The sequence below is a fragment of the Cyanistes caeruleus genome, chromosome Z (assembly GCF_971803275.1).
Source record: "Cyanistes caeruleus chromosome Z, bCyaCae1.hap1.1, whole genome shotgun sequence".
Classification (NCBI taxonomy): domain Eukaryota; kingdom Metazoa; phylum Chordata; class Aves; order Passeriformes; family Paridae; genus Cyanistes; species Cyanistes caeruleus.
The window spans coordinates 47,766,350-47,794,058 of record NC_141732.1 but is presented as its reverse complement, the minus strand read 5'-3'; the positions used below and the strand labels follow the sequence as shown (position 1 = coordinate 47,794,058).

At 39.7% G+C, this 27,709-nt stretch overlaps 1 protein-coding gene across 16 annotated transcripts in view; it reads right to left on the bottom strand.

Moving 5' to 3' along the window:
• Nucleotides 1-27,709, bottom strand: part of PLIN2 (perilipin 2) — a 39,342-nt gene that overhangs the window by 5,444 nt on the left and 6,189 nt on the right. For 3 of the 16 annotated variants that reach the window (XM_086867588.1, XM_086867589.1, XM_086867586.1), the window contains exons 2-11: nt 27,463-27,539; nt 26,321-26,438; nt 7,783-8,245; nt 5,730-5,786; nt 5,454-5,649; nt 4,715-4,797; nt 3,916-4,201; nt 3,405-3,589; nt 2,520-2,654; nt 1,578-1,868 (exon numbers count right to left, since the gene is read on the bottom strand). In XM_086867588.1, the coding sequence (XP_086723714.1) occupies nt 1,578-1,868; nt 2,520-2,654; nt 3,405-3,589; nt 3,916-4,201; nt 4,715-4,797; nt 5,454-5,649; nt 5,730-5,759 (1,206 nt within the window). In that variant the 5' untranslated portion in view covers nt 5,760-5,786; nt 7,783-8,245; nt 26,321-26,438; nt 27,463-27,539. Of the gene's footprint in view, nt 1-538; nt 1,869-2,519; nt 2,655-3,404; nt 3,594-3,915; nt 4,202-4,714; nt 4,798-5,453; nt 5,650-5,729; nt 5,787-6,533; nt 7,709-7,782; nt 8,375-11,568; nt 11,616-16,062; nt 16,172-16,657; nt 16,822-26,320; nt 26,999-27,462; nt 27,540-27,709 lie in introns of those variants that run through there. The other 13 variants (XM_086867585.1, XM_086867590.1, XM_086867591.1 and 10 more) reach the window with 12 other exon arrangements.

Here is a 27,709-nt window from a genome sequence, read left to right as displayed (position 1 = left end):
GTTCTTTTCCAGTGGAGGGGTTCACAGGACTTACTGAGAACAAATAATTCCACTGAAGTAGTTGAATGTAAACATACATTTGTCACTCAAGTTCAAGAGAACAAATAAAGTTAAGTTAAAACTGGTGATGCAGGTGAGAAGTAAAACCTGTTTATAGGGAGTCAGAAGACAAAGCTGGTAGATGGCCATGTCATGCACACACAACACCTGCTGTGAAGGGGGGAGAGGATTCTTTTCTCCATATCCATCTCTTTTCAATATTAGAACATTCATCAGCTCACAGCTTAGGTCATCTTTAAAGGTGACAACAGCAAGGATCAACAAAAGCATCAGTAAAGCTAAGACTCACTGGACAGATACACAGAAATCCAAAAGGAAGGAAATGCTGCAGCAGAATCTCATCTATCTATCAATACATACACACACATTTTCAATGCACATCTACTTCATCTGCATGCCAAACTTGCTTTCTGCTGGACCCAGTTTGAGGGAGTCACAGAAGAGCAAGTTAGACTGTTTTAAAACAAAGGAGACAGGCTTTGGCAACTAAAGCATTTATTACTAACATACAAAAATGAGTTACAAAACAATGGCTACAAAAACACACACTCACAACAGCAGGCACCTGGGTACAAACAGCATGAATCTTCTTTTATACTGCATATTAAAAAAAATTGTTTATAATTATTTGGTCAGTCACTGGAACAGTGCTCATGAAGCATCTAGATGATGCTTTTAGTCATAAGGTTTAATTTTTCAGTTTTTAGGTAGTCCTGCAAGGAGCAGGAGTCAAACTTATGGGTCCACTCCAGCTTGAAATATTCTATAATTCTGTGGTCAAGTTATTGTGTTATACAATACTTAACAGTTTATACAGTTAATGTTAAAACTGTAACAGCATTTAACTCCAGCTGACTCATTCAGAAACCCCACTTTCAGCTTTGGCATTCTATACTCACAGAACTTTTGTCATGAATTATGTAGCAATAGAATCTGAGATAGTCAGATGCACAATTATCAAATGTGTGATCTGAAGCAATCATAGCATTTAAGTGTAAACAGTTAGACTGTAGAACTTTTAAATGCATTCATAGTATGTAAGGCTTTCGTATCATTCTGGGAGAAATTAAGCAGCAAATCAAAGCTATGATGGATTTCATTTAGACTAACAGTATTAATAGTATTAATACCACTGAAAAACAATGAGGGCTTGACAGACAAACAGGGCATCTTGACAACTGTCAGCTGCCCATAATTAGGCGCTTGAGTTTAGTTTAAATTTTTAAGGATGGCTTAACTACACAGGACAATACAGCCCATGTGTAAGTTTCCTGGCCTGTAGATTCCCCTATTCCTGTATTTATAGACTGTTCACCAAAAAATGATGAAAATGGATTTTTTTGACAGCTACACTTAGTAAGGCCACTTATTTGGTCAGTCAGCAGAGTACATGCTTGCTACGCAGTTTATTCAGTAGTGTGTTCAGGCTGTTTGTCTTTCTGGCTGGCACTTTCCTCCCCTTCACCTTTGCTTTCAGCATGCTGAATGCCAGGCAGTTGTAGGTAAAAGGGACCTACCAGCCAGTTGAGCGGTGTGTTGTTAACAAGATAATCCATCACATCATCCAGAGTCTCCTTCATTTTCTTCAGCTGTCCTTTGCTGGCTGCAATAAAGCTGTCTGATAATTCTTGGAAGGAGGATGCTGACCGAAAGCTCTGGTAGACATCACCTGCCATTGACCCAACACTGTAAACCTGATCCTGTACATTCTGTGGCAGGCCCTGTAGGCTTGAGACCAGTGTGAGGCAGGTGGTCTGAAGCTGCTGAGTGAGGCTCCGTGCAATAGCTAGAGTTCTTGACTCAATGTGCTAGAAAGAACAAGCATAACAGCACATTAGTGTCTTCTTATGACTGTAGCAGCTTTATGTTGATCAAGATACTTAAAGAAGCAAAGGGGATGTAAGTGAAATAAAGCTATAGCAGATAATAAACCAGATTTTAAGTCTGAAGCATCAAAGACTTAGAAACAACTTGATATTTCTTCAGCACTCAAGTACTTTGTGAAAAGAAACTGATAGCTTCTACCCAGTGACAGTCAAGCAGATTCTTGTTTCAACTCTGGATAACAAGTCACAGCAGGTAAGTACATTATAATCAATGAACTATCCCTGAAAGCTATGTGCAGGACTCAGTGAGTCTGTGCCTGAAACTGCTGACATATCATTATTTCTGGTCTGGACACATCACATAAATGGTTTCTAGCTAATCTACATACAAATATCCCAACACAGGTTCACATGCTAAACAGGATGAACATTCTCAAGAGAGGAGAATGAATCCCAGAGGGTTTGCATGAAGTAGGCTCATTTAAAGAGTTCAGGTCTCCTACTTCTCGGAAGTCATCTGCCCTCAGCTTCAGCATCCAGCCTCTCTGTTGCACACTTTGGGGTCTGTTAGCTTGCCATGACCTTGATGGGATACAATACATTTATTTCTAGTGTACATTTACATCTATTTACCTCAGCACTACGCAGATCATCACCATCACTTTGGCCTGTGTTTTTCTTCCATTCTACCCAGGACTGATAAAGCTTTTCCTGAGCACCAAGAAGTTTCTTATTGGCACTATTCACGTTCTTTCTGGCATACTCGATCTGAAATACAGCAAAATAAGGAAGTAGAGCCAAGAGTCCAAAGAGATGCTTTAGGGCTTCTCTACCTTGACTGTTTTGTAACTGTCTTTTAAAATACTTCATAAAATCAGTATAAATAACTTTGGGGAGTGTAAGAGTGTGTTTAGTCTCATCAAAGAATTGAAAACTGAAAGCAGTTTTAAGATGTTATGTAGTGTTCCCCTCTGCCTCAGCTATTTCCCCATCCCCCACTGGCATCCTATAGGAGGAATTGAAAGTGTCTAGGCCATGACTCTATGTGCAGTTTGTCATGTACATAAAGGTATTTGCTGGGATAAGACTATGAAGTACCAGAAGTGCTCAGAGACAGAAGCAGCTAGAGGGCAAGTCCCAAAAGAATTAGAAATTTTACTAATAAAAAGGACTGTTGTGTTTCTAAATTGCATAACACTTCCTTCACTGAATGAATTATATATCAAAACCAGCACTAAAAAACAGGAATAAATTCAAACATGTTCACTTCTATTTCTGCAGTGCAGTTACATGCAATTGCTCATTAGTTCACATCTCAGCCTGATTTAGAACTCTCCAAAATCTCTTAATGGCAAATTCTTTGTATTTAATGTAATACACATAATACATGTAATAATGTATTTATGCATTTAATCAGAGAGCAATCCCTGTTTTTCTGTGACTCTTTTGGCTGTTTTCTTCACTCTAAAGCAAGGCCAACATATGTTTTTTATATATCAGGTGAAAGCTTAAACTTACCAGACTAACAGTGTAATTGAGCTGAGAGATTGTCTCCTGGCTTTTCTGTTTAGCATCTCTAACTTTGTTTAAGGCTTGTTGGTAGGCACGTGCACGGACCTTTGAAGACAAGGATCCTAGTCTAACATAGTAGCTTGGCTTTTGGACTCCCACTTCAAAGCCTTCAACATTTGCAGCTTCTTTCTCTAGGTATGCAGAAAGGAAGCAAATTAATAGCTGGAGGAAAACTAAAGAGGTCTGAGACAATTTTATCTGCCTAGTAACAGCTGAATATAGGGCTTGTTGAGTAGTCCTTTAGCACCAATAAGTAGGCTGATAGACCACCGTACAGAGAAATCCTTATTTTCACTCTGCTTCCTTGTGAAGATGCTGCTACTACAATCAGCAAGGCAAAAGCCAGTTTGGGAAGCATGTGCCCCCTTCCCCACTATGAGCAAACAATAAATAGATAATTGCTTGCTTCTCTCCAATATAATCATTCCAACAAAACCAAACCTTCAATTGGTCTTACCTAGTTCTGCTTCTGTAAGTGGAAGATACTGGTCCACAAGGGTCTCTGATTTTGTGAGAGCACTGTCCACACCGCTGCTCACCATTTGCACCACACGACTTCCCAGGACAGTGTTAATGCTGCCATTGACAACTGACTTGGTCATTTCTACGCTGTCTTGCACTGCTTCTTTAGTCTTGCCCACAACTCCAGTGATTGTGTGAGCAACAGTTTCCTTGGCACCAGTCACAGTGGTTGTTACAGCGTCTCTGGCTCCAACAACTACATCCTTGGCATTGGCAACAACCTGCCACAGGACATGCTTGTATTTACTAGAAGTATTAGCTAGTTGAGAGCTACATAATCCAGGAAATAATAAATTTATGCTAAAGCTTGTACAAGTATTGGTTATCTAGAAGAAAATTTGCCCTGAAAAAATATGTACAAGAGAATAAAGAACATGACTGCCACACAGCTTTCAGCTCAAAAAACTTCAGTGAATGTAACCTAGGTGCTTCACACGGAGCAAGAAAGAGGCAATGACTCACATTTTAAAAGACACCCACCAGTAAACTGCACCTATAGAAAGATGTTGTCAAGTGGTGGGCAATTTCAAACAATGGGGAAAAAAACCCAAACAACTCAATGGTCTCTCAAAGGCAACGAATTGTCCTACAGATACATCTCTGGTTCTTTCCTTGCTTCCAAGCTGTGCTTCAGGCACAGCCGTTTGAAACGTGTCTCCCTGGGGTTTTAGTGATAATAGAAAAGAAGGGTGTATGGTTCTTCTGTTCAACATACATAAATGGAAAGAACTTACCTTGTCGGTGGGTTGATTCAATATAGGCAGTCTCTCTTCAATTTTGTCTAGACCTATACAAGCATAGTTGTTGGCAACTACAACTATAAAAGAAATTACAAGAGTTGGTTTTAATTATTTTTTCCCCAAGTAAAACAACTCAAACTGAAAACTTGTTTTGAAAAAGAACTCATGCAATATCCTTGAAGTAGTTTCCTCCTCTTTTCAGTGAGATTTGAGGCAGCGAAGCCAAAGAACAAGGCAGATTTACAATGTAAGAAAAAAACTTCTTGCAGGAAAAGAAAATCCATTTGATAATTCACAAGCAACTTGTAGGAGCAGCTGAAATAACTTGACCTTTGCCATTCTATAAAACCAGGCTTCTGGTTACAACAACCTTGTGACACAGCTTCTAAATTTAACTAGTTCTCAGTGTAAGAAAATACAGCAGTAGCATTTGAAACCAGGTGAAAAGTGAGAAAGGTATTGAGCAAGAGACTGCGTAATAACTTCACATACCAAAAGTCATCCATCAATTTAGTATTACGAAAGCTGGAATATGCTTTCACTCTGGATTATTACGGGTTTTTTAAAGTCTTATCAATGTGTAATCAGTTATGCAACAAGTCAGGCAACAGGTTCAGTCAGCTACCCAAAAGAGCATTCAAGACCAGCATGACCATGTTAAACCATAAGTGCATCTGGATATAAAAAACAATCAGTTGAACTAAAGTTATGAAGAGCTTCATCTTTGCCTTACTTTGTGGTTCCAGTTTCTGAATGATAGGCATAGCACTTGTCATGGCTACTGATGTAATCGTCTTCACTCCTTTCTCTGCTATCTCACATACTGACTTCAGATAAGGATGATTATCCTTTGTGGTGATGTAAGCTGTGGACACCATATCATAGGTGGAGCTCACCAAAGGAAGGTTGGCAACCCTTGATACAATGTTCTGTTTAAAAGAGAAAGGTGTTACTTGACTCCTATTTTTCTGATCTAGACAAGGAAATTGTGGGACTTACTCAGACATACCTGCTGTGGATCAATTGCTGCCAATGCCATTTTTTCACGTCTTGAACCTTGCACAGCCTGTGAAAGAAACATGTATGAGTTATGGCATCACATCTGCTCATTCCAAGCATCAAACTTTAAAACCAACCTTTCTGTGATCCACCCCATTTACTGGGACCAGGATGTTCACATTCATGCATACAGAAATCAGATTGTATTGCAACAATTTACAAATCCAAAACTTAATTTAGGTAATGCAAGTACAGCACGACACAGGCTTTGAGGTACAGCAGTTCACTGATGAACGACCAGGAGATGAAGTTACTTATTTTTTTTCTAGAAGAATTAAGACAGACTTATCTGTTGAGCCAGGACAAATAAAAGCCATCCTGGAAGTCACTAAAAATCTAGTTTATTATGTCCAAGTCAAACAAAGAATCCACCACCAATAACTTTAATCAGATTAGATCTTCTAAGGAGCCCACCTAAGGCTCACTCTGTTCTGCTTGCTAAGGAGTTAGCATTCCTGTGACACTGAGAGCATTGGATCTCCCTCCTGCAGAAAATAAATCTCCTTTATGCTAATTTAGACTAAATTATTACACACTCCCCATTGAAATGAGTTGCAAACATTGGTCATTCAACAAATATACAGTACTCAACATGCATTCCAACATGTATTCCCATGGAGAAAATACTAACAGCTCTCCCCACAATAACCCTATAGAAGGGGCAGAGTATTGCAGTAGCACGTAAGGAGAACACACTGAAGCACACTGTCATCCTATGCACACGTGCAGGCTGAACTACATCTTCAAGAAGCACCTTTTCCACTAATGATTTCACATAATGCTTAAGTTCCAGAAGAATCTGCATGAATGAAGGCAACAAAAACGTAAACTAGGAGTCCGTGCTCAAAAGGACTGTGGTTTACAAGGTCTTTTGCTAGGTTTGTCAAAGAGCCAACAGTAGTTTTCCGTCTCATAAGTATGACAGCAAAAAAGGAATGTGTTAATATTCCACCTGAGGTAAAATAAAACTTTTCCCCATTACATAATGGAGAACGAGGACAAAGGCATCCTGTTAACACTTTGCAGGCATATTTGCACATATTAACATACACATGCGATAAAGTAATGCCCACAATGAGATTGTACATGAAACAAGCAAAACAAGTAACAGACAATGGTTACAGCAGTAACAAAGAAGCTTTCCTTTCATTTAATAAGAATTTAAATACCCTCAGGAACTTGTAACACTCACAGAGTATTACAAGTCAGATCACGGGGGAGTTCAGCTGGATTTCACTATGAACTGCAAGTATACTACAGAACAAGGAAGATGATAACGGCACAGAATCTGGCCTCTTAGGGAAGAGGGGCCGTTACTTTAAGGATTATTCAATGTTCGTAGTGTGTCTCATAAAATCCATCCTCACGGGGCATGCATTTGAATTCTAGTCAATAAACTGTGAAGCTATTCCTACTCCTAAATAAAAGGAAGCCAACTAGAATCTTGCACGGTTTCAGAAACCCCTTGAATAGGTTCAGCCCTAGCTGAAGTCGGATCCACTCCTCTGGAGCAGGTGAGTGAGACGCCTAGAATCCAAGTCCAAGCATATTTCAGAGACAGCAAGCGCTGGAGAGGAAAGCGCTCAGGCTACTTCACAAACTTCATTCCTGCTCTCCCCTCTCGCTATGGGGAGAGTGCAAGAAAGCAGCGCGGCACAGCAGCTCTGGCTCGCCGCGGTACCCAAAGCAGGAAGGCGCACTGCTTTCCCAAGTGCCTCCACGGGCCGCTTCCGGGATGGGGCATTCCAACGCCGCTCCCGGGGGCGGACGAGGCTCTCAGGACTTTCTAGTCCGGGCGAGGCTCGGCTAGCGCACCGAAGCGCGCCGGGCCGCGGTGGCAGCGGGGGCGGCCCGGCGGTCAGCACCGCGCAGGGGGCCGCACCCCCGCCCGCTCCGCCGCCGGCTCCACCATATTGCGGAGTCAGCCCCGCGGGGCGGGCAGCAGCCCAGCGCCGCCGCGGCCGCCCAGAGCCGCGCCGGAGCACCGGGCCGGCCGTACTCACCCGGGAGGAGGAACCGGAGCCGCCGTCGACTGGAGCACGGGCAGGGTCGCGGGCACGGGCGCCGCCGCCGCTGAGTGGGGAGCGCCGGCCTCGCCCCGTTATTTATGGGGCGTCACCGCCGCCGCGCGTCACCGCCGGCGCGGGGCGGGGCCGGACACGTAGTGACCGCAGCGGCGGTCAGCGGGAGGGCACTGCCCTGTCCTGGAGCATCTCGCTGAAGGGAGCTGGTGTGCAACTGGTTCTGCAGAAGGCCGGTTCATTGAAGCACAGAGCATGATGAATTGGAACGGAATGAAAAGGATCATCGAGTCCAGCTTCTGGCCTTGCACAGCAGCATCCCCAAGGGCCACCCCATGTGCCTGAGAGCACTGTCGAAACGTTTCTTGATCTCTCTCTGTCAGACTGGGGCTGTGACCTCTCCTCTGGGGAGCGGGGTACTTCCCTGTTCCCGTGTCCAACCACCCTAGGGAAGAAGAACCGTTTTCTAATATTCAACCTAAACCTTCCCTGACAGCAGAGCAGAATAAATGGAGCAAACCAGAATTTTTCACTTCTTTGAGCAGACTCATTACAGCTCTGCTAGCATGCACACAAACATTTGCGTGCACTCTGCTCTTTTCATTGTTGTCATCTGAGAGTTATCTCTTTTCCCAGTCATGTGGCTTCTCAAGTGTAAACCACTCAGTGTGCCCATGTCTACATGCCCTTTGTCAGGAGCATCTCTATGGGACTTCTAGACTGTTACAGGGATTTATTTAGTAATAAGTAGCAGCATTATTTGTAGTACAGCAACACCCAAGACTTGCACAGCGCAGTGACACACTATGCCAGAATGCAGTAACTAGAGATAGTAACAAATCCTTGACAGTCCTTGGCAGGCTAAGAATGTAGACTGTGGTCATGTTTTTCTTCACAAATAGGTGTCCTTCGGTATTTTATAAACTTGTAAGGGCTTATCTGAAGTTCTGGAAATCTACAAACGTACCTCTTGAGAATGCTGCCTTTGTTGCAAGGGCAGGCAGACAGGGAGAAGGCAGGGAGGGGGAGGGGGAGAGGATGGCATTACATCTTGGATTGACCAAATTCCTCAAGTATCATAAAACAGAAAGAGTAGCACTGTCAAGACTGATGAAGAGGAAGGCAGAACAGCATTGAGAAAAGCAGTAGTAACAGATAATACAAAAGCATGACACACCAGTCTTTGCTAAAAGAGTAGGGCAATAATAGTATACCCTACCCTTCTCTTCCATGAGGCAAGGGCAGATGTTTAAGGTCACATAATGCATCTAATGAAAGAAGTTTCATTCTTTCAAGAAGTAACTCACAGTGATACATCCGCACATTCATTCATCAAAGTCCATTTAATAAACATTTTTGGAATATAAGTCCACCTACATATCCTTAACTGAAAAAAAAAAATAATTTTAAGTTATGAGTTAATTGATCAGACAGTAAACCTATCTATCCTTTGGTGCATCTCTTTTAAACTCATTATAATGCCCTTCATGATACAGAACACCTCAGGTTTCAGCATCCTATCTCTGTAACACAGCTCTGACAGAGATAGCAGCAGCAGATAACATGGCTCCTTCAGCTTTTCTCACCATCTTAGTACAGCCAAGTGGTGGAGCTGCTGGAACATCAACCCTGGACCCCAGCAGTGGTCAGGGCAGCCAAAGAGTGTCTCTGCTATGGCATCACTGGGGCAGGGGCTGGCTGCCCCAGGAAGCTGAAATGGCAGGATGCAGGATGCTCTAGGAAGGGCTGGGCACAGACAGTAAGCCCTGCCCATGCCATTGAGACCCTGACCAACAGTTCCAGCTGGTGACAGATACTTCTACTTGTCTTGAGACCAGGTTATCAGCTGCTCCCTAACAAGGTGACAGAAAGGCCAAAGGGGAGAGCAGTGCTAAGTCTGAAGGGGCCTGAGTAGTCTGCCAATATTCTTTTATGAACCAGTGTAGTCTAATATGCTGATGTAGGGCTGACTGACAGCTAGAGTGCAAGTGAATTAACCAGATCTGATACACAGATCTTCACCTGACCTCACAGCTGGTGGATGGAGCGATATCTTGGGAACTCAAAAATGGGGGACTGAGAGCCCTTCCAACAGATTGAAGCTACTTTTATTTAAAAGTAGTCATGCTTGCACTCTGAGATAGATAGCCATAGCCTTTTCTCAGTAGTTAGGATGACTGTTCAAACAGTGAAGTGGTGTTACACATCATACTCCTAATCATGTTATGAGGAACTATCTAAAAACTATCTTTGGCCTGCAAACAGAGAGCAGAGAAGGCTGGACCTTTGGAGCTGTTGACAAATTATGTGCGTTCACAGCCTTAGGAAGTGGTCAGGCTTTGAAGGACTGCCTCCAGACAGTTTTTGAGGCTCTCAGGAGGTTGCTAAAAGCACAAGAAAAGTGACATGACTTTTCTCTCTCAAGTTCTTGCCAGTAGCACCATCACTGAAGCATTCCCAGCAGTCAGGAATGCTGTAGGGACACAAAGGAAAAGAAGATGTTTATAGCTGTGAAGGATGGATAGTTCAGGGTCGATAACTAATCGATTAAATTCATTACACCTAGTCATCTGACCTCAAAGATGTCTAATATTCAATGAACATTTTTTTTTCATGTGTTTATAGTTGTTGCTTTGTCATGTGAGATGCAACTGATTCTACTGAATTGGGAATCAACATCCTTGTGCTGGAAACCCTGAGACTGTTAATTGTGAAATAACACAGTTGTCAAAGACTATTTTTGCTCAGCTTTCTCACTGTTCCTCTTTCTTTCCAGCCTTACAGTAATTAATTTCAAGTCTTTGTAATCCTGTCTTGCACCATTCTGAGCTTGAACTTGTAACTAACTTCTTATTCACTTAAATTGTTTATTTGCCTTACTCCTTGTGTTTGGGATTAAGCCTTTTGTATGTTCCTGTATGAAAAGCTTTCCCCTTGTCTTGATTAATCATGTCAATAGTTTTCCTGCTGTGACTCACTTAGTTTTCCTCTCTCCAGAAGAGGATATCAGATTTATAAGGCCTGATCCTCCTTTTCTAAGTCCACACTAATTGTAGTTAGAAAGAATAGCATCCTTATTCTGCTCTGCCCAGAAGTAAAGCACTCCACCTTGTGTTTCTGAGTAACAACCTGCAGGCTTTCTGTACAGCATACTCCATTTTCTCTGGAATGTACCTTTCAGTGTGTCTTATCTTTTGTTAGCTGTCCAAAGATCATTATCTCTTACCTCTTCAGTTGTAACAGAGTTAACCCGACATTTGACTCAAAAGAGACTAACTGGGTCAAACTTAGTTTTCCTCTGAATACTTGAAGAAAGGCAAAAGCAAGCAACAGTATCATCAACTACAGGCAGACAGGCACTATAAACCCACCCCCACAACAGATGTTACATGTTTAATTCACACAGAAGAAGAAGAACGGGACTAACTCATGCTGACTTAATAGGGACAAGGAGTCAATTATATGTATTTACATATTGCACAGATTTTTTTTTTATTTTTTATTTTTTTTTAATTTGTCTACAGTTTGTCTATAAGCCTGCCAGATGTCATCAGAAGACTAGGCAGCAACCTGTTGTTATGGTGTCATGCTGCACTTCAGAAAGATAACAGCAGGCCTTCATATCTCATGTGACATATAACTCCCATCAACCCATGTGTACCTCTTTAGTTTTCACCCTTTACATAATCAAACACTAGATGAGGCCATGACAAAAGTTATCAATAAAGCAGTCTATTTTAAAAGACAAATTACTTCATAATAATTTACCATCAGAAAAAAAAATGTCCTTGTTTGGCAATTATCTAGGTACCATCAGTTGATCAACACACCAAATATTGTATTTATGCTAACAAGATCCTGTAACTGTTTAATTGTATTTCATTAACAGTCAGGAGATGCAGCTGTGGGTAAGGATTTTGTTGGCAGATATAAAACACACAGAACAAAAGTGTCCAGACCCTGTTCTAGAACTAAGGAACAGTTCTAGGACTATTCATATAACTAATAACTAATTAAAATGTAACTACTAAAATATAAGCTTTTAAAACTATAATGGCTCTACTATAAGATTTTCCCACCACAAACCTGAGATACTTCATGCTATTCTCCACCTAAAACACTTTTTTTTTTTAATGTTTTATCAATAAGCCTCTTACTAGCAACTAATTGTTTCTTTTTATCTGGATCTGAGAGCTTCCTTTATTAAGTTCAACAAGATCTAGTTCCTTACTAGATGTATATTTATTCTTATATACTGCATAGGAATCTAAGATTAATGCACTACAAAACACCCAAGCTTTCTCTACTTACATTTCCTTTGACTTGATACAAAAAGAGAAAAGAGGGCTAGACAGCTGCTGGAAACAATTTTGGCGTTACTGACTTAATGGGTTCTATCCTGATTTAGCTGCAAAATATCCTGCACTGCAGCAAAAGCCTTTGGAGATAGAATCAGGTCTCAGGTTTGGCAGTGTGGAAGACATTCTTCTTTTGGAACCCGAAGAGGCTTCCACAGAAGCCTTGCTCTTATTCCACCATGTTTTTGGGCAACAATCTTGATACTCTAAGCTTTCCACAACTTCCTCACCTTAGAGGTTGTTTTTGTTGGTTTTTTTTTTGTTGTTGAGCAAGGCTAAATGCCTTTCTGTTAGAAGTATTTTAGCTTCTGAGTCCCTGGGTAGCACTGGGAATTGTCCTCTTGACAAGATACTTGCTTTGAATATGTGCTACTGATATGCAGCTCATGCTTGGAAATGTTCACTAACCCTGGTTAAGGCCCACTAGGCTGTTTTGCCACAATCAATAAAAATGACTCATCTTTTATTGCAATGGAGAGTTCACCAACCTACTAAATCAAACTCTACTATTAAATCAGGCTATTGGGTGCTTGCTTAATTGTACTGCGCAATGAGTGTACACAAGATTATGTATGCTGGTGTCCTAGTTTAGGGCAAATCAGGAAAGCAAACTCTAAATGGGGATCTTCACAGGGAAATGCCCCTCCCCACCAATGGGTCCGGGAAAAGGGAAAAAAAAAAAAAAAAAATTCCGTGGAGAGAAGTGGAAAAAGCTGTTTATTTAACAGAAATTGAGTAATATTAAATAATAAAACCTCTTGCTGTTCGATGGGATGGTAAGTCTAGGAAGAAAAGTCTTTTTTCATGTGGTGTAGCTCGGCTCACTCAGGTTCTTATCAGTCCCTCCAGCACTGGAAAAGTGCCGGGGCCCAGGCCCCAGTGGGCCACAGGCGTGAGCTCCCGGGGTTTGGCTGGGTGTTCAGTCCAGAGCAGGCTTGCACAGATCCAAGAAAATTGAAAAAAACAAAGGTCCAGGGAACTCCTCTGCCTCAGCTAGCTGAAACTAACTAAAAGTCAGAGAGAAGCTCTGTCCCGCTGTCTGTCCGTGCTGCAGACAACACAGTCCAGGAGCGGGGTGTGTGGGAGTGATGTTTTCCTTAACACACTGCGCACTTCTTCTTTCCCCTCTCTTGCTCTCAAAGCCAGTCTTAAAGGTGCAGGACTTAATATATAACATAAACTAGACGATTGGGGATACCAGTATCATAAAGTCACTCCAGGACAGCTGGTCAGTGACTCAGGTGAATGAAAAACAGCAGATCATGGTTCAGAATCCACTGGTAACTATGAGGGTCTCCCTCAGATTCCATACTTGCTAAACACAAAACTGGTGATCCAGAAGTTTTTATTGCTATGTTAGCATGCCATTCCTTTCAAATTCACCATCTCCAGTAAGAAGCAGAGTTTAGGTGTCCCATTTTATTAACAGAGGTGCATGGCTTCCCATCAGACTGGAGCATAAAACTGTGGAAACTGAGCTCATCAGTATTGACCTACCCTAAATTATAGAAGTTATAACTAATTACTTTGTTTCTCCATATGGTCTAAAAAATTCTTCACAGGGTTGCTGTTTACTTCTGTTTATTGCTAATTTCTGAATGCTATTCTTGCAGTCAGAGCCACTCACTCCCAGTGTTCAAAAACAGCAGTAAAGTGAACTCAATAAACCAGGAATGTTAATGTAACTAGTTTCAGATTCATATCCTACTATGCTTTATAATGCAGTAGTGTTTTCTTTCAAATTGGCAAGCCTGGGCTGGTAGCTAACATTGCTTTGAACAAGGGCAAATTTTCCTTAGCTCTAACAGAGTTTCCAGATATTCAGTGCCTCTGAAAGGCATGTCCAACTCAGACATTCAAAATCAGGTTGCCTTAGAAGGTGTGTTCTAGCTCTCTTAGTGCTTTAATTTTCCCAATTGTAAAATGATGAATTAAAATGAGTTCAACTTTGTTACTAACAAAAAAATATTAGATGCACTCAGTGACCTCTAGTCTTTGGGAAAGTTTTGATCTGTAGACCTGTATCTTTGTAATGAGATGATCTTTAATGTCCCTTCTAACCCAAACTATCATATGATTCTGTGATTTTATGCTCTGGATCTTATCTAGCACTTTTACGGTTTTATCTTACACCTGGAGGGAGAAAAGTTTTCTTATCTGAGTAAGAAAAGTATTCTTCATCTGAACTAACTAACTAAAAGTCCTAATGAAGGGGAAAACGTTTGTAGATTTAGTTTCAGTGGGATAGTGTAAGAAACCTGGTAGTTAATCTGTAAATTTGTGTGAAACCTATACCTTCATTGACTGTACATTCAGTAGGCAAATATAAGAATACTTCTTTCCTTTTCTTTTTAAGAGCATGTGGAAAAAGCAGTTTTCCCAATCTCTTTGTTTTGCTACACAGTTATTTCTTCCTAATATTTATTGGCAAAGGACTTTCTGGGAGTGTTTCTTAATTTACTTCTGGCAAGATAAGTCTAGCTAAGCTCGCCTTGACAGGTTCAAGGCAGATAAGAGCAACTTGCATGAGGACATGGATGATGTTTCTCAATGTTCTGTCATCTGAAGTTCAAGGAAAGCTAGTAAAACAAACAGATGCTGGAGGTTGTTCTTTGCCAGCTTCTGTTTCCACTTAAAAAAACAGAACAGACATCAGCAAGTCCACAAAGGTCCAAACATGCAACAGAAACTGAAATAGAGTCCAGAAGAAAAAGTAAAACACTCAGAATAAAAAAGTAGTATCTCCACAGACTTACTTGAATTCCTGAAAGTGACAGAAATTCAGCATTTAGGCTATTTTGATAAGTATATTCTGAAGGTTAAAAAATCTGGTCTTCTTTCCTACATGCCCACCAGGGCAGGATTCTGTGAGTCATGAACCTTGAGAATTTGGATCATTGCTCAGCAATTACCCATCTTAAAGTATGCACTTGTATCAAGTTCACAAATAATTAATGGATAATAATCCCTCATTTGTTTTGGAGAGGAGCAACCATTTTTGTTTGAGGGTATGATGACAATATTCTGAAGCCTGTACAAAGTTCACGAGGAACTGAAAGGCATTTTAGTCAACAAAACCACTAAGTTCTTATTTCTCTGATGCCCTGGCAGGTTAAATGCAAAGAGAAAATTATACAAAGAAATAGAGAAGAAATTGCTATTTTAAAAATTACCAGGTATCTCCTGTTCCACAGACAGAGATGTCAACACCTTCTCAGATCTGCCAGAGGAGAGAATTGTGTAATACTCCCCAACCCATGTCCATCAAATTACACCTGGTTATTTCAGATATCTTAAAGATCACTGTTATCTCACATTGCCTCACATGGGTTAATGAATAAATCATTTACACAAGATCACTCTCTTAGTAACTTAGTAGAGGATAGCAATCTGTTCCATCAGCCTTGATGAAACAGAAAGAAGCTGCATAACTTACTACATGTCTGATAAAAAAAGGTAACAGTATGTCTCTTCCTTTAAGAGATTAGGGCAGTAGATTTATAAATTCACCCCAATTTAGCTGCTTAGTAAGTAATTAGTACTAAGGCTGTGACTGCTCTTCCAAACAAGAATTATGACAGATAGCCACTAACAATTATTTCATTAAATTGCTGCTAGCATCACATAAGAATGAACAACTAGAGACCTCTACAATGGATTTTTTTTGCTAAAATCCCAAGAAACAGGCACTGAATCTAAAAACACTCAGAGTCATTTGAATGCCCATGCCCTTCCTACTCCAGCAGTGGAAGAGTTTCAAGTTAAGTACTTTTTGAAAACCTTTTTTCTGAACATCTGCAGACATCTCCCTATAAGGGAGCCATCTCTTTAGTACCTTAAGCAAGTGGAACCTACTTTAATCTTTACTTACAAAGATATCTCTAGTCTTTTTCCTGATACTTACCAAAAGCTTGTGTTTCTGTTACAACTTTTCTTACTTTATCAAAATCAGGTTTTATTTGCACTAAGCAAGTATGCTTTTGGCTTAGTCGGCATTTCTGTTCTTAGGCTGCCTTTAAAAAAAACAGAAAAAGCATATTGTGTGGAGTTAAAGCCTATTCCTTTACATTCAAAACCTTGATGTTTTTTCCTTGACTTTCCTCAGAAATATTCAGCTAATTGTCAGGTCATCTTCCCATATGGAACTGCTTTTTCTCAAAGTGAACTATAATGAGTCCATGAGTCAGCACACAAGAAGTTTCCTGAGTGAAGTCAGTGGTCCCTACTTCCCCTCTATTCTGTAATGCAGTAGGATGTGTCAAAGATTGCCAGATTGCTATATGTATTTACCAGAATTGTTAAATACTTCATCTTTGACCTTTCCTCTAGTTTCTCTTTCTTTTCTTTTTATACACTGTGGTGGTTTCACATTGATTGACATTTGGGGAAGAAGTAAGAAACCACCCACGGAACTGATTTGTCTGAGAGAAGCTGCTGGGAGCTTCCTCTGTGGCTGGAAAAGGCCAATAGCTGTTCTGAGAACTGATAACATTTTGCACCATTTAGAAATTAGATCCGCCTCTGTGAGATCCACATTTTAAAAACACCAAGCCCAGGAATCTCTTTTCTCTTTGTTTCCAGCCTCAGAAGGTATCAGAGCTGTGGTGAGGCCGCCCCGCTCCCCCGCAGCCTGTGCGGCCTGGAGGAGGCCGGGCCGGGCCCCAGCGGCTCCCGGGCAGGGGATGGAGGCTGTGGGGTCCCGGCCCCAGGCCACAGCTGCTGACATCTTGCCAACACTGAACACCCCCCTGGCCTGCACCGAGCCTCCAGGCTGAGCCCCAGCTCCCAGCAGCTGCCGGGTGGAGGGAGGCACCCAGTGCGGCCTGAAATCCAGCACCGGGACTGCCATGGCCCCTGGGCCAGATTTAACCCCTTAACTACACAAATGAGACCTGCAGACCTCTATCCTCTCTCCAGGGAGAGAAAAGGACAGAGTGATGGCATGTAGAAAGACAACATGAAAATACTAAGGTCAGTAGAGTCAAGCCTCAGATGGAAGGAGAATGAGGAGATGCCAAATGAGGCTGAAAATTCTTTTGGCAGGGCCATGGAGATGGACAATGATACACTGAAATATCTCCATTAATTCATGAGAAAGTGTGGGAGTATGAAGTATTCAAACTAGATGTTTGGAGCAGAGGCATCCATTAATGAAGCCAAGCAGATGCTGGAGTAACTGTGATCCCATGAGAAGCTTGAACAGTAAGAGAGAAGTATGAGAGTGATGAAGACCCTTTGCCCCCAGGGAGAGAAGAAATCCTCTTTTCCCAGAGATGATCACAAAGACAGATGAAGAGAACCTTTGCCTTTGAACAACTTATCCTTAAAATAATCCTTGAGTTCATGGTCCGTGGACACACCTCCAGGAGGACTGTGAAAATGGGAGGGATTTCACAATTGCAGAACTTTTTTCCTGGGTGGCTGCTATTCATGGAAATGAAAAGCCACAAGAAAACTATTTCTTGTGGAGAAGTCTCCATAGCATAAGAACAGTTCTCCCTACAAGAACTGATGAAAGACTGTTGTACAGTTGGTACTGCTTTACCATCCCAGGTTTTGTCTCTATGTGGTCAGTTGGGAAAGGAAAAGTTGGGCAGAGGAAGGAAAGGTGTTCTGGAAGTTTTATTCTGATGCTTCTTATTCTTGTAGTTCTGTTAATAAAGTTTCTTTATACATTTTAGGTTTTAAGCCTGTTTTGCACTTCTACTAATCCATATCTCACAGCAAGAAATGAGTAAGTGCAGTGGTGATTTTAGCCAGCGCTAAAACCCACCACATTATTTGGTGCATTGGCCGGAAAATTCAAATTGGTGAATCTAAACCACTACATACATGCATAGTCTTTTGCATCAAAACCAACACCCTTTTATTTTAAAAATAAGGAAAGATAACAGATTCACAAATTAGGTTATCTTCTCCCTTACTTTTTTTTTACTTGCTCATTCCTCTGATCAATAACTATCTTTACACAAATATTAAGGACAGAACTAGTCAGGTAGCAGAAATACATTAATTTATTCCTCTAAATAATTAATGTCAGATACTTTTTGCTAAATCCCTTCAGCATGGCCTATTTATAAAGCTCTCTTTCTCGTAAAACTGCAAAATTATGGACCTTCTGTCAGAAAACAGACATCATGGCTTCCTTTACAGACACCTAATATTTCTTATAACAGCTAAAAGTTAGAAAAACTAAGAAAAAGAAAGAAAACAAAACAAAACAACCCACAGAAAACCAGCTCTGTGCTATTGCTTTATAAGAATTTAAAAATTTTGGAACCACTAACAGTGACACCTGAAAATGTAATTCCAAAGAAAAAATAATCACCTTCCAAAACCTTGATCTTCTCAAATGTATTATATACTATTTAAAACACAAAGAATGGTGCTCCTCATGGAAATTATGCTAATAACACTAAATAATGATAATAATGATATGCAGAATAATTTCATACCAATAATTAATAATGTGTATAAGAACCTAATTAGGAGCAAAAGGGCTTTTTTTGTTATTAATAAACAAGCATTCCACTTCTGACAGTCCTAATTCTCAGACTTAAAAGATACATTAGAAACTTATTATTAACTTCACTGAACTTTGGATTAGAATGCAAGTGATCCATCTATCATCCCTTAATGAGCAGACAGGTTCCAATAGGCACTGAGTAAATATCTCAGGGTGTGAAAGCCACTCTTCTATGTCAGTCCTTTTCCTGACAAAAATAAAGTTTCTGTTTTCTTAGGTTACTGTCAGATAACAGTTAATTCAGATCTGAATCAAAACACAAAGCATCATGCTGTAAAATGGCTGGTATTTGTAAGCACAGCATCAGTATAAACCATGAGATTACGTGCAACTTAATAGCTTTGATGCACTCTGTTCCCTCACATGGAAAAGCCTCACAGTCTTTCATTTGCTTTTGTAGAATTGTAGAAAGTTTCATGCACATTTTCTCATCCCTCTTTCAAAGACAACCCTTACAAACTTACTCAAAACTGCTCAGGTTTTTAGCTTCTTGGCTAGAGTATCCGTATTTGAATAAAAAATTGAGTGGGCGTGACCTATGGACAGTTACAGTCAGTAAGTATGCAATTCTTAAGCCTACTAATCTTCCTCCTCCTTAGCACCTACAGCTTTATTAGCTTTTCAGCATTTTTCTGTTGATAGTCTTAACCCAGTACTGATCTTCCAAGCTTTTCTCACAAAGCTTCAAAGTAATTCAATATGAATAATTTCCTTTTCTTGCTTCTTGATGTAGAATCGTAGAATCATTAAGGCTGGAAAAAGACCTCCAAGATCACTGAGTCCAACCTTTGACCAAACACCACCATGACAACAAAATCATAGCCCTAAGTGCCATTCCAGTCATTTCTTGAATAATTCCAGGGATGGTGACTCCACCACCTCTCTGGGCAGCTCATTCCAAAGCTTGATAACTCTTTCAGGTAGAAATTCTTTCTCATGTCTAACTTGAACCTCCACTGGTACAACTTAAGGCCATTTCCCCTTGTCCTGTCACGAGCTGCCTGGGGGAAGGGGCCAATTCCCGCCTTGCTACAACCTCCTTTCAGATAATCACAGATGGTGATAAAGTCTCCCCTGAGCCTCTTTTTCTCCAAGTTTAACAACCCCAGCTTCCTCAGCTGCTTCCCATAAAATTTGTGCTCCAGATCCTTTACAAGCCTCATTGCCTTTCTCTGAACATGCTCCAGCACCTCAGTGTCTGTCCCATAGTGAGTGACAGGCCCAGAACTGGGCACAGGATTTGAGGTGTAGCCTCACCAGTGCTGAATGCAGGGGGACAACCCCAGCCCTGGCTCTGCTGGCCACACCATTGCTGGTACAGGCCATGATGCCATTGGACTTCTTGGTCACCTGGGCACAGCTGGCTCATGTTCAGCTGCTGTCACAAGCACCCCCAGGTCCCTTTTCCACCAGGAAGATTTCCAGGCACATTTCCCCCAGCCTGTGGTGTTACATGGGGTTGTTGTTGTGCCCCAAGTGAAAGACATGGCACCTGGCCTTGTTTGACCTCGTTAAGTTGGTCTCTTAATTCTGCTTACTGTTGTAACTTCACTTGAATTTCCACCACTAGACATTGTTTAATATATCTGTAAGTACTATTGCTAGCTAAATTGTTTAGGTAGTAGATCTATCACAATCCAAGGCTGTAAATAAGCATTTTAGTTTTATACATATATTTACTAAATTTGTAGTTGTTGTGAGCAATGCATTCATCTTTTTGATAAAAATACTCTTGGTATCTTCTCAAGGACAAACACTTAGCTAAAATATTCTTGAATAAATTCCACATAATTCATAAAAGCATTGTTTTATGCCAAATATTTAAAAAAACAAAAACAGATTTTGGCATTAGATAGCATTCCATGTCTACTTTAAAAAAATAGGAACCTAATACTAGCCATGAATTTTGTCTCACTAAGTTACTGGTCATCTTTTCTGTATTAAAGTGGAATTTATAGTTTCTCAAACCCTTGAGATTCTTTGCCAATCAAAAGAGCAGGAATAAAGAAGAAATCTATACTCTGAGCAATATACTCAGTTTAAAAGCTTTAATAACTCTAGTTTTAAAGCAGACTATATTTTTGGTAACTTGCATCACCATAACACCATGTAATTTAGAATTTAACTTTATTACTGGATGCAAATAAATATTCTGAAGACCAGAAAAACAAGTATTTACAAAATCCTTGGGAACACCAAGCACTTCCAATTCCTTAGTATGTTTGCTAATGAAAATGGCTGGACAAAAATTTTCTAACTCAGTTTTGAGTATTAGAAAGCACACTGGTCACTTGGGGGACTCTTCCTCCATTTGAGTGCCCTGAGCATTAAGTGGACAGAGTTTTTATCATACACATTGATTATATATTCATTAACGGTCCCCACTTACTTTATTTGACATAATCACACCCCTTATCAGAAGTCCTCATCTGATTCTCGGGGTCTGTCTTCAATGTCCAGTGTCCTTTCTATGTGGCTCTTCCTTGACCTCTGCTTCTGAGTAAGTGCAGTAACATTGTTTTCGCAACTTCTACTTTGCCAGCCTTGCAGAGCTGAGCTGGCATCCTGCTTGCATTTGGCATGACTTCTGTTTGCCTAAGTTGCATCCTTTATTTATTTGTCTAAAGTTGTGCTTTACTGTCCTTGCTAAGAGAAAATGTTGTTCTGTTCTACTAACCTCACCAAGGGAGTAAAATGCTGCTCTGTTCTACTTTCCTTACCATGTTGACCAGCAAATTTCACAGACTTCTCACAATCTTCAGTCATTGTAACTTGTGGCAGAACAACTGCAAGCTGCCTGCACAACGTCCTGGAGGGGAATCTCCGGTCTGGAGCCTAGTGCACCTCTTCCCCCTCCTTCTCCAGTGACCTTGGTATCTGAGGAATTGTTCCTCTCACATAATCTCTCCCTGCTCTTCTCTAGCTGCAGTTATATCTGCTCAATGCCTTTATTTCCTTCTTTAATACATTATCACAGAGGCATTACCATCATTGCTGATGGGATTGGCCATGGCCAGTGGGTTCCTCTCAGGGCCATCTGCCAGTGGCTCTGTCGGACATCGAAAAAGCTTCTAGGAGCTTATCAGAGAAGTCACCCCTGCAGATCTCCTGCTACCAAAACCTTGCCAGGCAAACCCAGTACTGATACACAGGACAAAACCTGTCACCAACACAAGTCTGATCAAAGTTTCATATGAAAGTAGGAGATCTGGAGATCTGTGTAATTCCACATACATCAGCATATAAACTAGCTGTACCAGAGTGAAACAATCATTCTAGAAGAAATTACTCAGAAGTAAGCATACCATGTTGCATAAGACATATAAGAAACCCATAACCCTAGTAACATGACAAAAGTGCTGCCCAGTTCAGCACAAAAATGATCATTGAAGTGAAAACTTCATTCCTGCTACATTTATACATATCTGCTGAGTAGTAAGATTAACACAGCATATTAATACTAAAAAAAAAAAAATATCCTTTTCTGGGTAACTACTCATTTTCATCTAAGAAACACTGTTATTCTTATTAAATACTAAAGGATAGCCAGCCCTAGTCACACGGCTACTGTGAAAATCTGTTCTTAGAGGTCAAGTAACATCAACCTAAACCACATAAAATTCCTCCTGAGTTTACAAGACTTCTCAAACATACTAGATTTTTCTGAGAAAAGAGGCATGAAGAGATTCTTTTACAGATTACAAGAGCCTTCAATGAGACAAGTAACCAGGACAGTTTCACCCGGGAGAAAATATTCTCTGAATCGGTCTTGAAAACAGTGACAGTCATTAAAGCTTGCAATTATCTTCTCAGTGAAAACAGTATTAGTATTGCCCTACTACAGCAAGTGATGGGTTACGATTTCTGTCCTTTAAATACCACAGAAATACAATTTTACTTCCTAAAAAAACATGTGTTTTCTCCTCCATAAAACCAGTTCTAAGATTTGCTTCTGCCTTGAAAGTATTATCTAGCTGATTCAACAGTATTTTATGGCTTGCAGTTTACAAATTATTAAAAATGAAAAACATTAATTGAACACTTTGAAAGAATACTGGCTTCTGTGTTTTATACCAGTTTTGGAAAGAAACATGTGTCACAGTAGAAATTAAAGTTTAGACAATTAACCAGAATTTTAAAACCTTGTGAATACTGCACACATCATTAAAAAAAATTACAAAAGTCCATGGAACACCAGCAGGACACAACACATTCAAATTATGTTTAAGTATCAGGACCTCCCAGATGACAAATTTTAGCTGGCTTTAATAATTTTAAAAATTTACATCAGAAAGACAGGTAAGTAGGTATTTAGGGTCCATGTGATAAACAGGCTTATTTCACTAGATATTTTAGTGCAGCCATTCAGACATGTAAGGAATATATAATACACAACCCAGGAAAAGTGCTTAAACATTCGTTTAACTTCAAAGCTTGACAACATCCATAGTTAGGGAAGCCTTCATTATGATGATTTTATTGCTGAACTTTTGAAAATTTTCAGCTTTTTAAGTAACATCAACTCCAGTGTCTGAAATTTCCTGAAAAGGGATTACATAATACTGTCACACACTGTCAGGGAAAACTGGAAATGCAATAAAACCAAATAGAGGTGGGGACAACTTGATGGAAAGAAATTAATTTCCCATATAAGAGATTTTTAGCTCCACCTAATGGTCAGAAAGGAAAAGTTTTTTCCGTGTGCTTCCTATTCGCTACACAATCACTGTTTGAAGACACAAGTGAATAGGGTGCGTCAAAGTAATAAACATAATTATATCAAAAGAGCACTAAATGTAGGACTTATAGCAGCAATAACTAAGGAACACCAGCAATTTTACCTCGTGCAGTCAACATCTGATGGATTTTTGCTACCCTTGGAGCTAGATCGATGGCATCATTGTAGTTTCCAAAGAGCAGAGAATATGCTGAGTGTTGCTGCATTTGTACATTAAGTAATGGGAAAGGTCCTTTGTGTGTAAAGACTGACAGCACTTGAGTGAACTACCTGAACTTACACTGGTGAAGATCTGGTCCTTATGTTATGCTTTGTTTGCTGAAGCTTTGTTCCATACTGTACCAATTACTTGTGCAACATGCTTTCTCCAGATAAAGACAAAGTCCTTCACACGTGCCACTCAAAGATCTATGCACTAATTCATTAGGTACTTGCAGGTACCTAATGCAAGTAGTACCTTGCATTAGTGTAATCTGGGTTTTTTTTTCACTAGGTATGAACCTGCAGCACAGATCATCAGGACAATTCAGTGACATGCTGCAGATCTGGTGTTTGTTTTTTGTTTTTTGGGGTTTTTTTTTAATGTAGATATGCAAAAATTCTGTATTCATTCCAGTGGGTATAATTAAAACACCTTTTTTCCACATATTGATAAAAAAAATGTGAAGGTACCTTAGGCTGGATAAGGATTCTTATGGCAAGTAATCCACTATGAATAATCCTATGAATACTGCAATATGTAATAAACTACAAAAAGTTCTCCCAAAGCACCATAAATTACTAAGGGAGGTTTGAAATAAAGAAGATTTGTTTTTTTCCAAAAAATAATTCTGTTCTCAGACTTATGGTATCCAAATTATCCATACCTTTATTAAGATACACAGATTACCTTCAATATTGTACCTCTTAGTCCTACAGTATGTGCTTCTGGTTCTAGATACTAAGTCACCAAGTATGGGCAGATTTGATCTTAATTAAAAATACTCTGTGAAAGACTGGAAAACAGCTGAAATGGAAATTCCTTGGGAATTTATGTAAAAACAGGAAAAAAAACCCCCAAAACAACAACAATAAAAAACCCCACCACAACCACAAAGATGAGAGGAAAACAAGCATTAAATAGACAAGACGAATGAGAAAACCCTAAAAAGTTGATTAATATGTCCTAACAGAATTACATTTAATAGGCCACTAAAAATTCTTAGTTTGCTCAGAATTGAGAAGAAATCTTGCTGTACCCAAATCAGCTACTCCAACTAAATTTTATTAGATTTTAAAATAAAATATATTATATTTTCTTTATTATTTTTAAGTTTTTATAATTTTTAAAATTTTATTATAACATTGCTTTAAAAATTGGCTATTATGAAAAATGTCATGTTTAGAAAAACCCAGTAAACTCATAGTAGAAATACATGAAAGTGTGGAATACCCAATACCGATTTCTCATTAAGACACTTTTGATCCAGTGATCCAAATTCTAATCACCTTTTTCATTACTAACAGGGTAAGAAAGCCTTCTATTTCTACAGTTATGCCAATAGGAAAGCTTATTATTTTGGAAATGTATGTATTTTAGTGTATGACTAAGCATATTTAGACTTTATGCCACAGTACAGAGCTATTCTGAAAGTGATTGATATCAATATTAGTATACACACATTAAACTGTTTATATATGCTTGTAATGTAAAACACCAGAGGAACAGTGTCTGCTGCTATACAACTGTATCCAGTTATGAGATTTTAAAGCTCTATATCAAGTATTAATCACTCTATTGTTTTAAATATAGTCAAAATAACAAAAATCGTAGCATAACAAGCCATGCTCTCAGTTATATCGAGTTATACTTGCAAGGCTGACTAATTTACCAGGAAACTGCTTTGGAACAGTTTCAGAAAAACATAGAAGTGTTTTTCACTCAGTGATAACTATACATTCATTCTTACTTGTTCTGTTTGTAAAATAACCTTTGCTTTCAGACAATTTGAGGAAAATCTTGTTTGTATGTGTCCCAATTGTCTCCAATTGAAAAAAAGTTCTCACAGGGTTTTGCAATATTCCATAGTTATAAACCTATGGAACAGTTAAATGAAGTCTGACAACATTTTTGTAGCAGAGAAATATTTTTCTGTTTGAGTACTAGGTTTTTTTAGTTATTCAATAGTAATATAAACTTAAAACAGTAATTAACACTTTTGATGTGTTTTTATCCTGATATCACACAATGCTACAGAAAATATTATTTATAAAATATTATTAGCATAGAGAGATTAAGGAATTCATAAAAGGTAGTTTAAAATCCTGAGGGAAGAAGTAGAAATACAGGGGCTGTGTGTATTTCTTGTGCCTTTGTGATATGCTCTGGCTACTAGATTTTCCTATTTCCTGAAAAAGTACAAATGAACAGCATGCATCTGGAACATATCTGCACATTTTGCCATCAAATAGGAAAATCACAAACTTAGGAAAGAAGTAGAGAACCGTAACAAAGATCCAGGAAAAAAAAAGTTACAGTAAGCAGTTACTCTTCTGAAAAGAGAAAAGAGAAATATATGGAACAAAGAGAACACAAACTTCTAAGGTCATGACTGAAACCACCACCCATGGTATGCTGCAGAGAGCTCTATTTATTTACTTCGGAAAGATAAAAGGCTGAGTCACTCCTGAGCCAATGGGTAGGATAGCATAGGGAGATATCCTACCTCATTTCTCACTCATCTGATGCCAGAAATATGTTACAAGGTCATTCTCTCCAGCTTTCTCAAGCAGGAGATAGAAAGAATAGAAAGAATAGAGAGACCTCTGGGGATGCTGAAATCTTTTGTGTTCAAATGGCAATGCCATTAGCTCAGGAATCAAAAGGGCTAGGCAGCATTCATGTAGCAAACTCTTTACCTGCGGAGTCCTGAAAGGGAATCACTTCTGTACTCTGGGACTCTCTAACAGGATCAAATATTCTATTTTTGTATACAAAGCAGCCATCTCACTTCCCGTCCTTTTCCCTGTAAAGCACCTAATAAATGAAAAAGGAACTGTGAAAGGAAAAAAACAAGACCAAACATACACACCCATTTGCTGTATTTACATATGCTCTGGAACACGGGACCAAACTCCATCAGTCATACTGAGTGATTATTTTACCCCTTGAGATAGGGCCTCAGATAAGTGCTTCCAGGATTAAATTCTTAAGAGTGGACTTTACTAAATCCACTTAGGTTTTAAGTTCACTTACACCAAATGTAAATAGGTTTTTTTATAGAAACCCGAACTGTCTGGATAAGGCAACTCTATCTGCTGTCCTACACCTCAAACAGTACTTATCTGCTTCCACTGTGACTAGAACTACAATGAGTCTCCAATCCTCAAAGTTATTTTCTGAAGAGCTCTTTAAGCAGACAGAGTGGCTGAAAGAAAGGGATGCTCTTGTTGATGTCTTTGTTTTGCTAGGAAATGCATCTGTGGAGCCACAGTCAAGCTATATCTGTATTTTTAGGCCTCCTCCATTGGCTTGAAGTTTTTTGTGGAATCACAACCTGAGTTAACAGGTCTCAGATTGCATGAAGACATCTGTCTCTGTAGACATAGAAAACCCGGTCTTCATTAGTATATGGACAAGGATTCTTGTATAATATCCTTGCTTAATACAGTAAGTATTCCCCCTCATATGTATCCTCATGGAGTGGGATTACTGAGGACGTACAGCTGTCATTGAGATTAAACAACAGGAGTTAACAGGGAAGAAATTGCTAGAGGAGGGGTAAAGTCAGAGCATAAAGTATTGAGAAAGCTACAGTCAAGAAAGAGACCTGTGGTTAACTCTCAGGAAGAAACACCCCCACATGCTCTCAGGGAGGCCAACTGATGCCATGTAGCTCCCAGACATCTGGGTTCTCAGCCAAAGACCCTCACAAAATAGACCCCAGCCACACTCCTATTCCCTTCCCAGAACGCATTTTGTACTCCTCCAGTGTAAGAATTGTTACACTATTCTCTAGTTCTTAAATGAAAACAGAAATATAATGATTATGTTTACTTGCCTCCAGTTCCTTTTGTCTTGTGTCCTGTTTCTCTTGTGTTCAGCTTTCTAGGATCATGCCCATTTCCAGCAGAATCTCTGAGATTCAAGAAGGAACAAGGAACAGGGTATTAATATGGACAAGGTCTAACTTTTATCTTTCTGTTAAGCGTGGATAAAATAACAAATTAATTTGGTTCAGTGATATGCATTTCCAGTCAGTGCTCAGAGGACCAATTAAAGACCAATTGGATAGGATCTATTTTTTA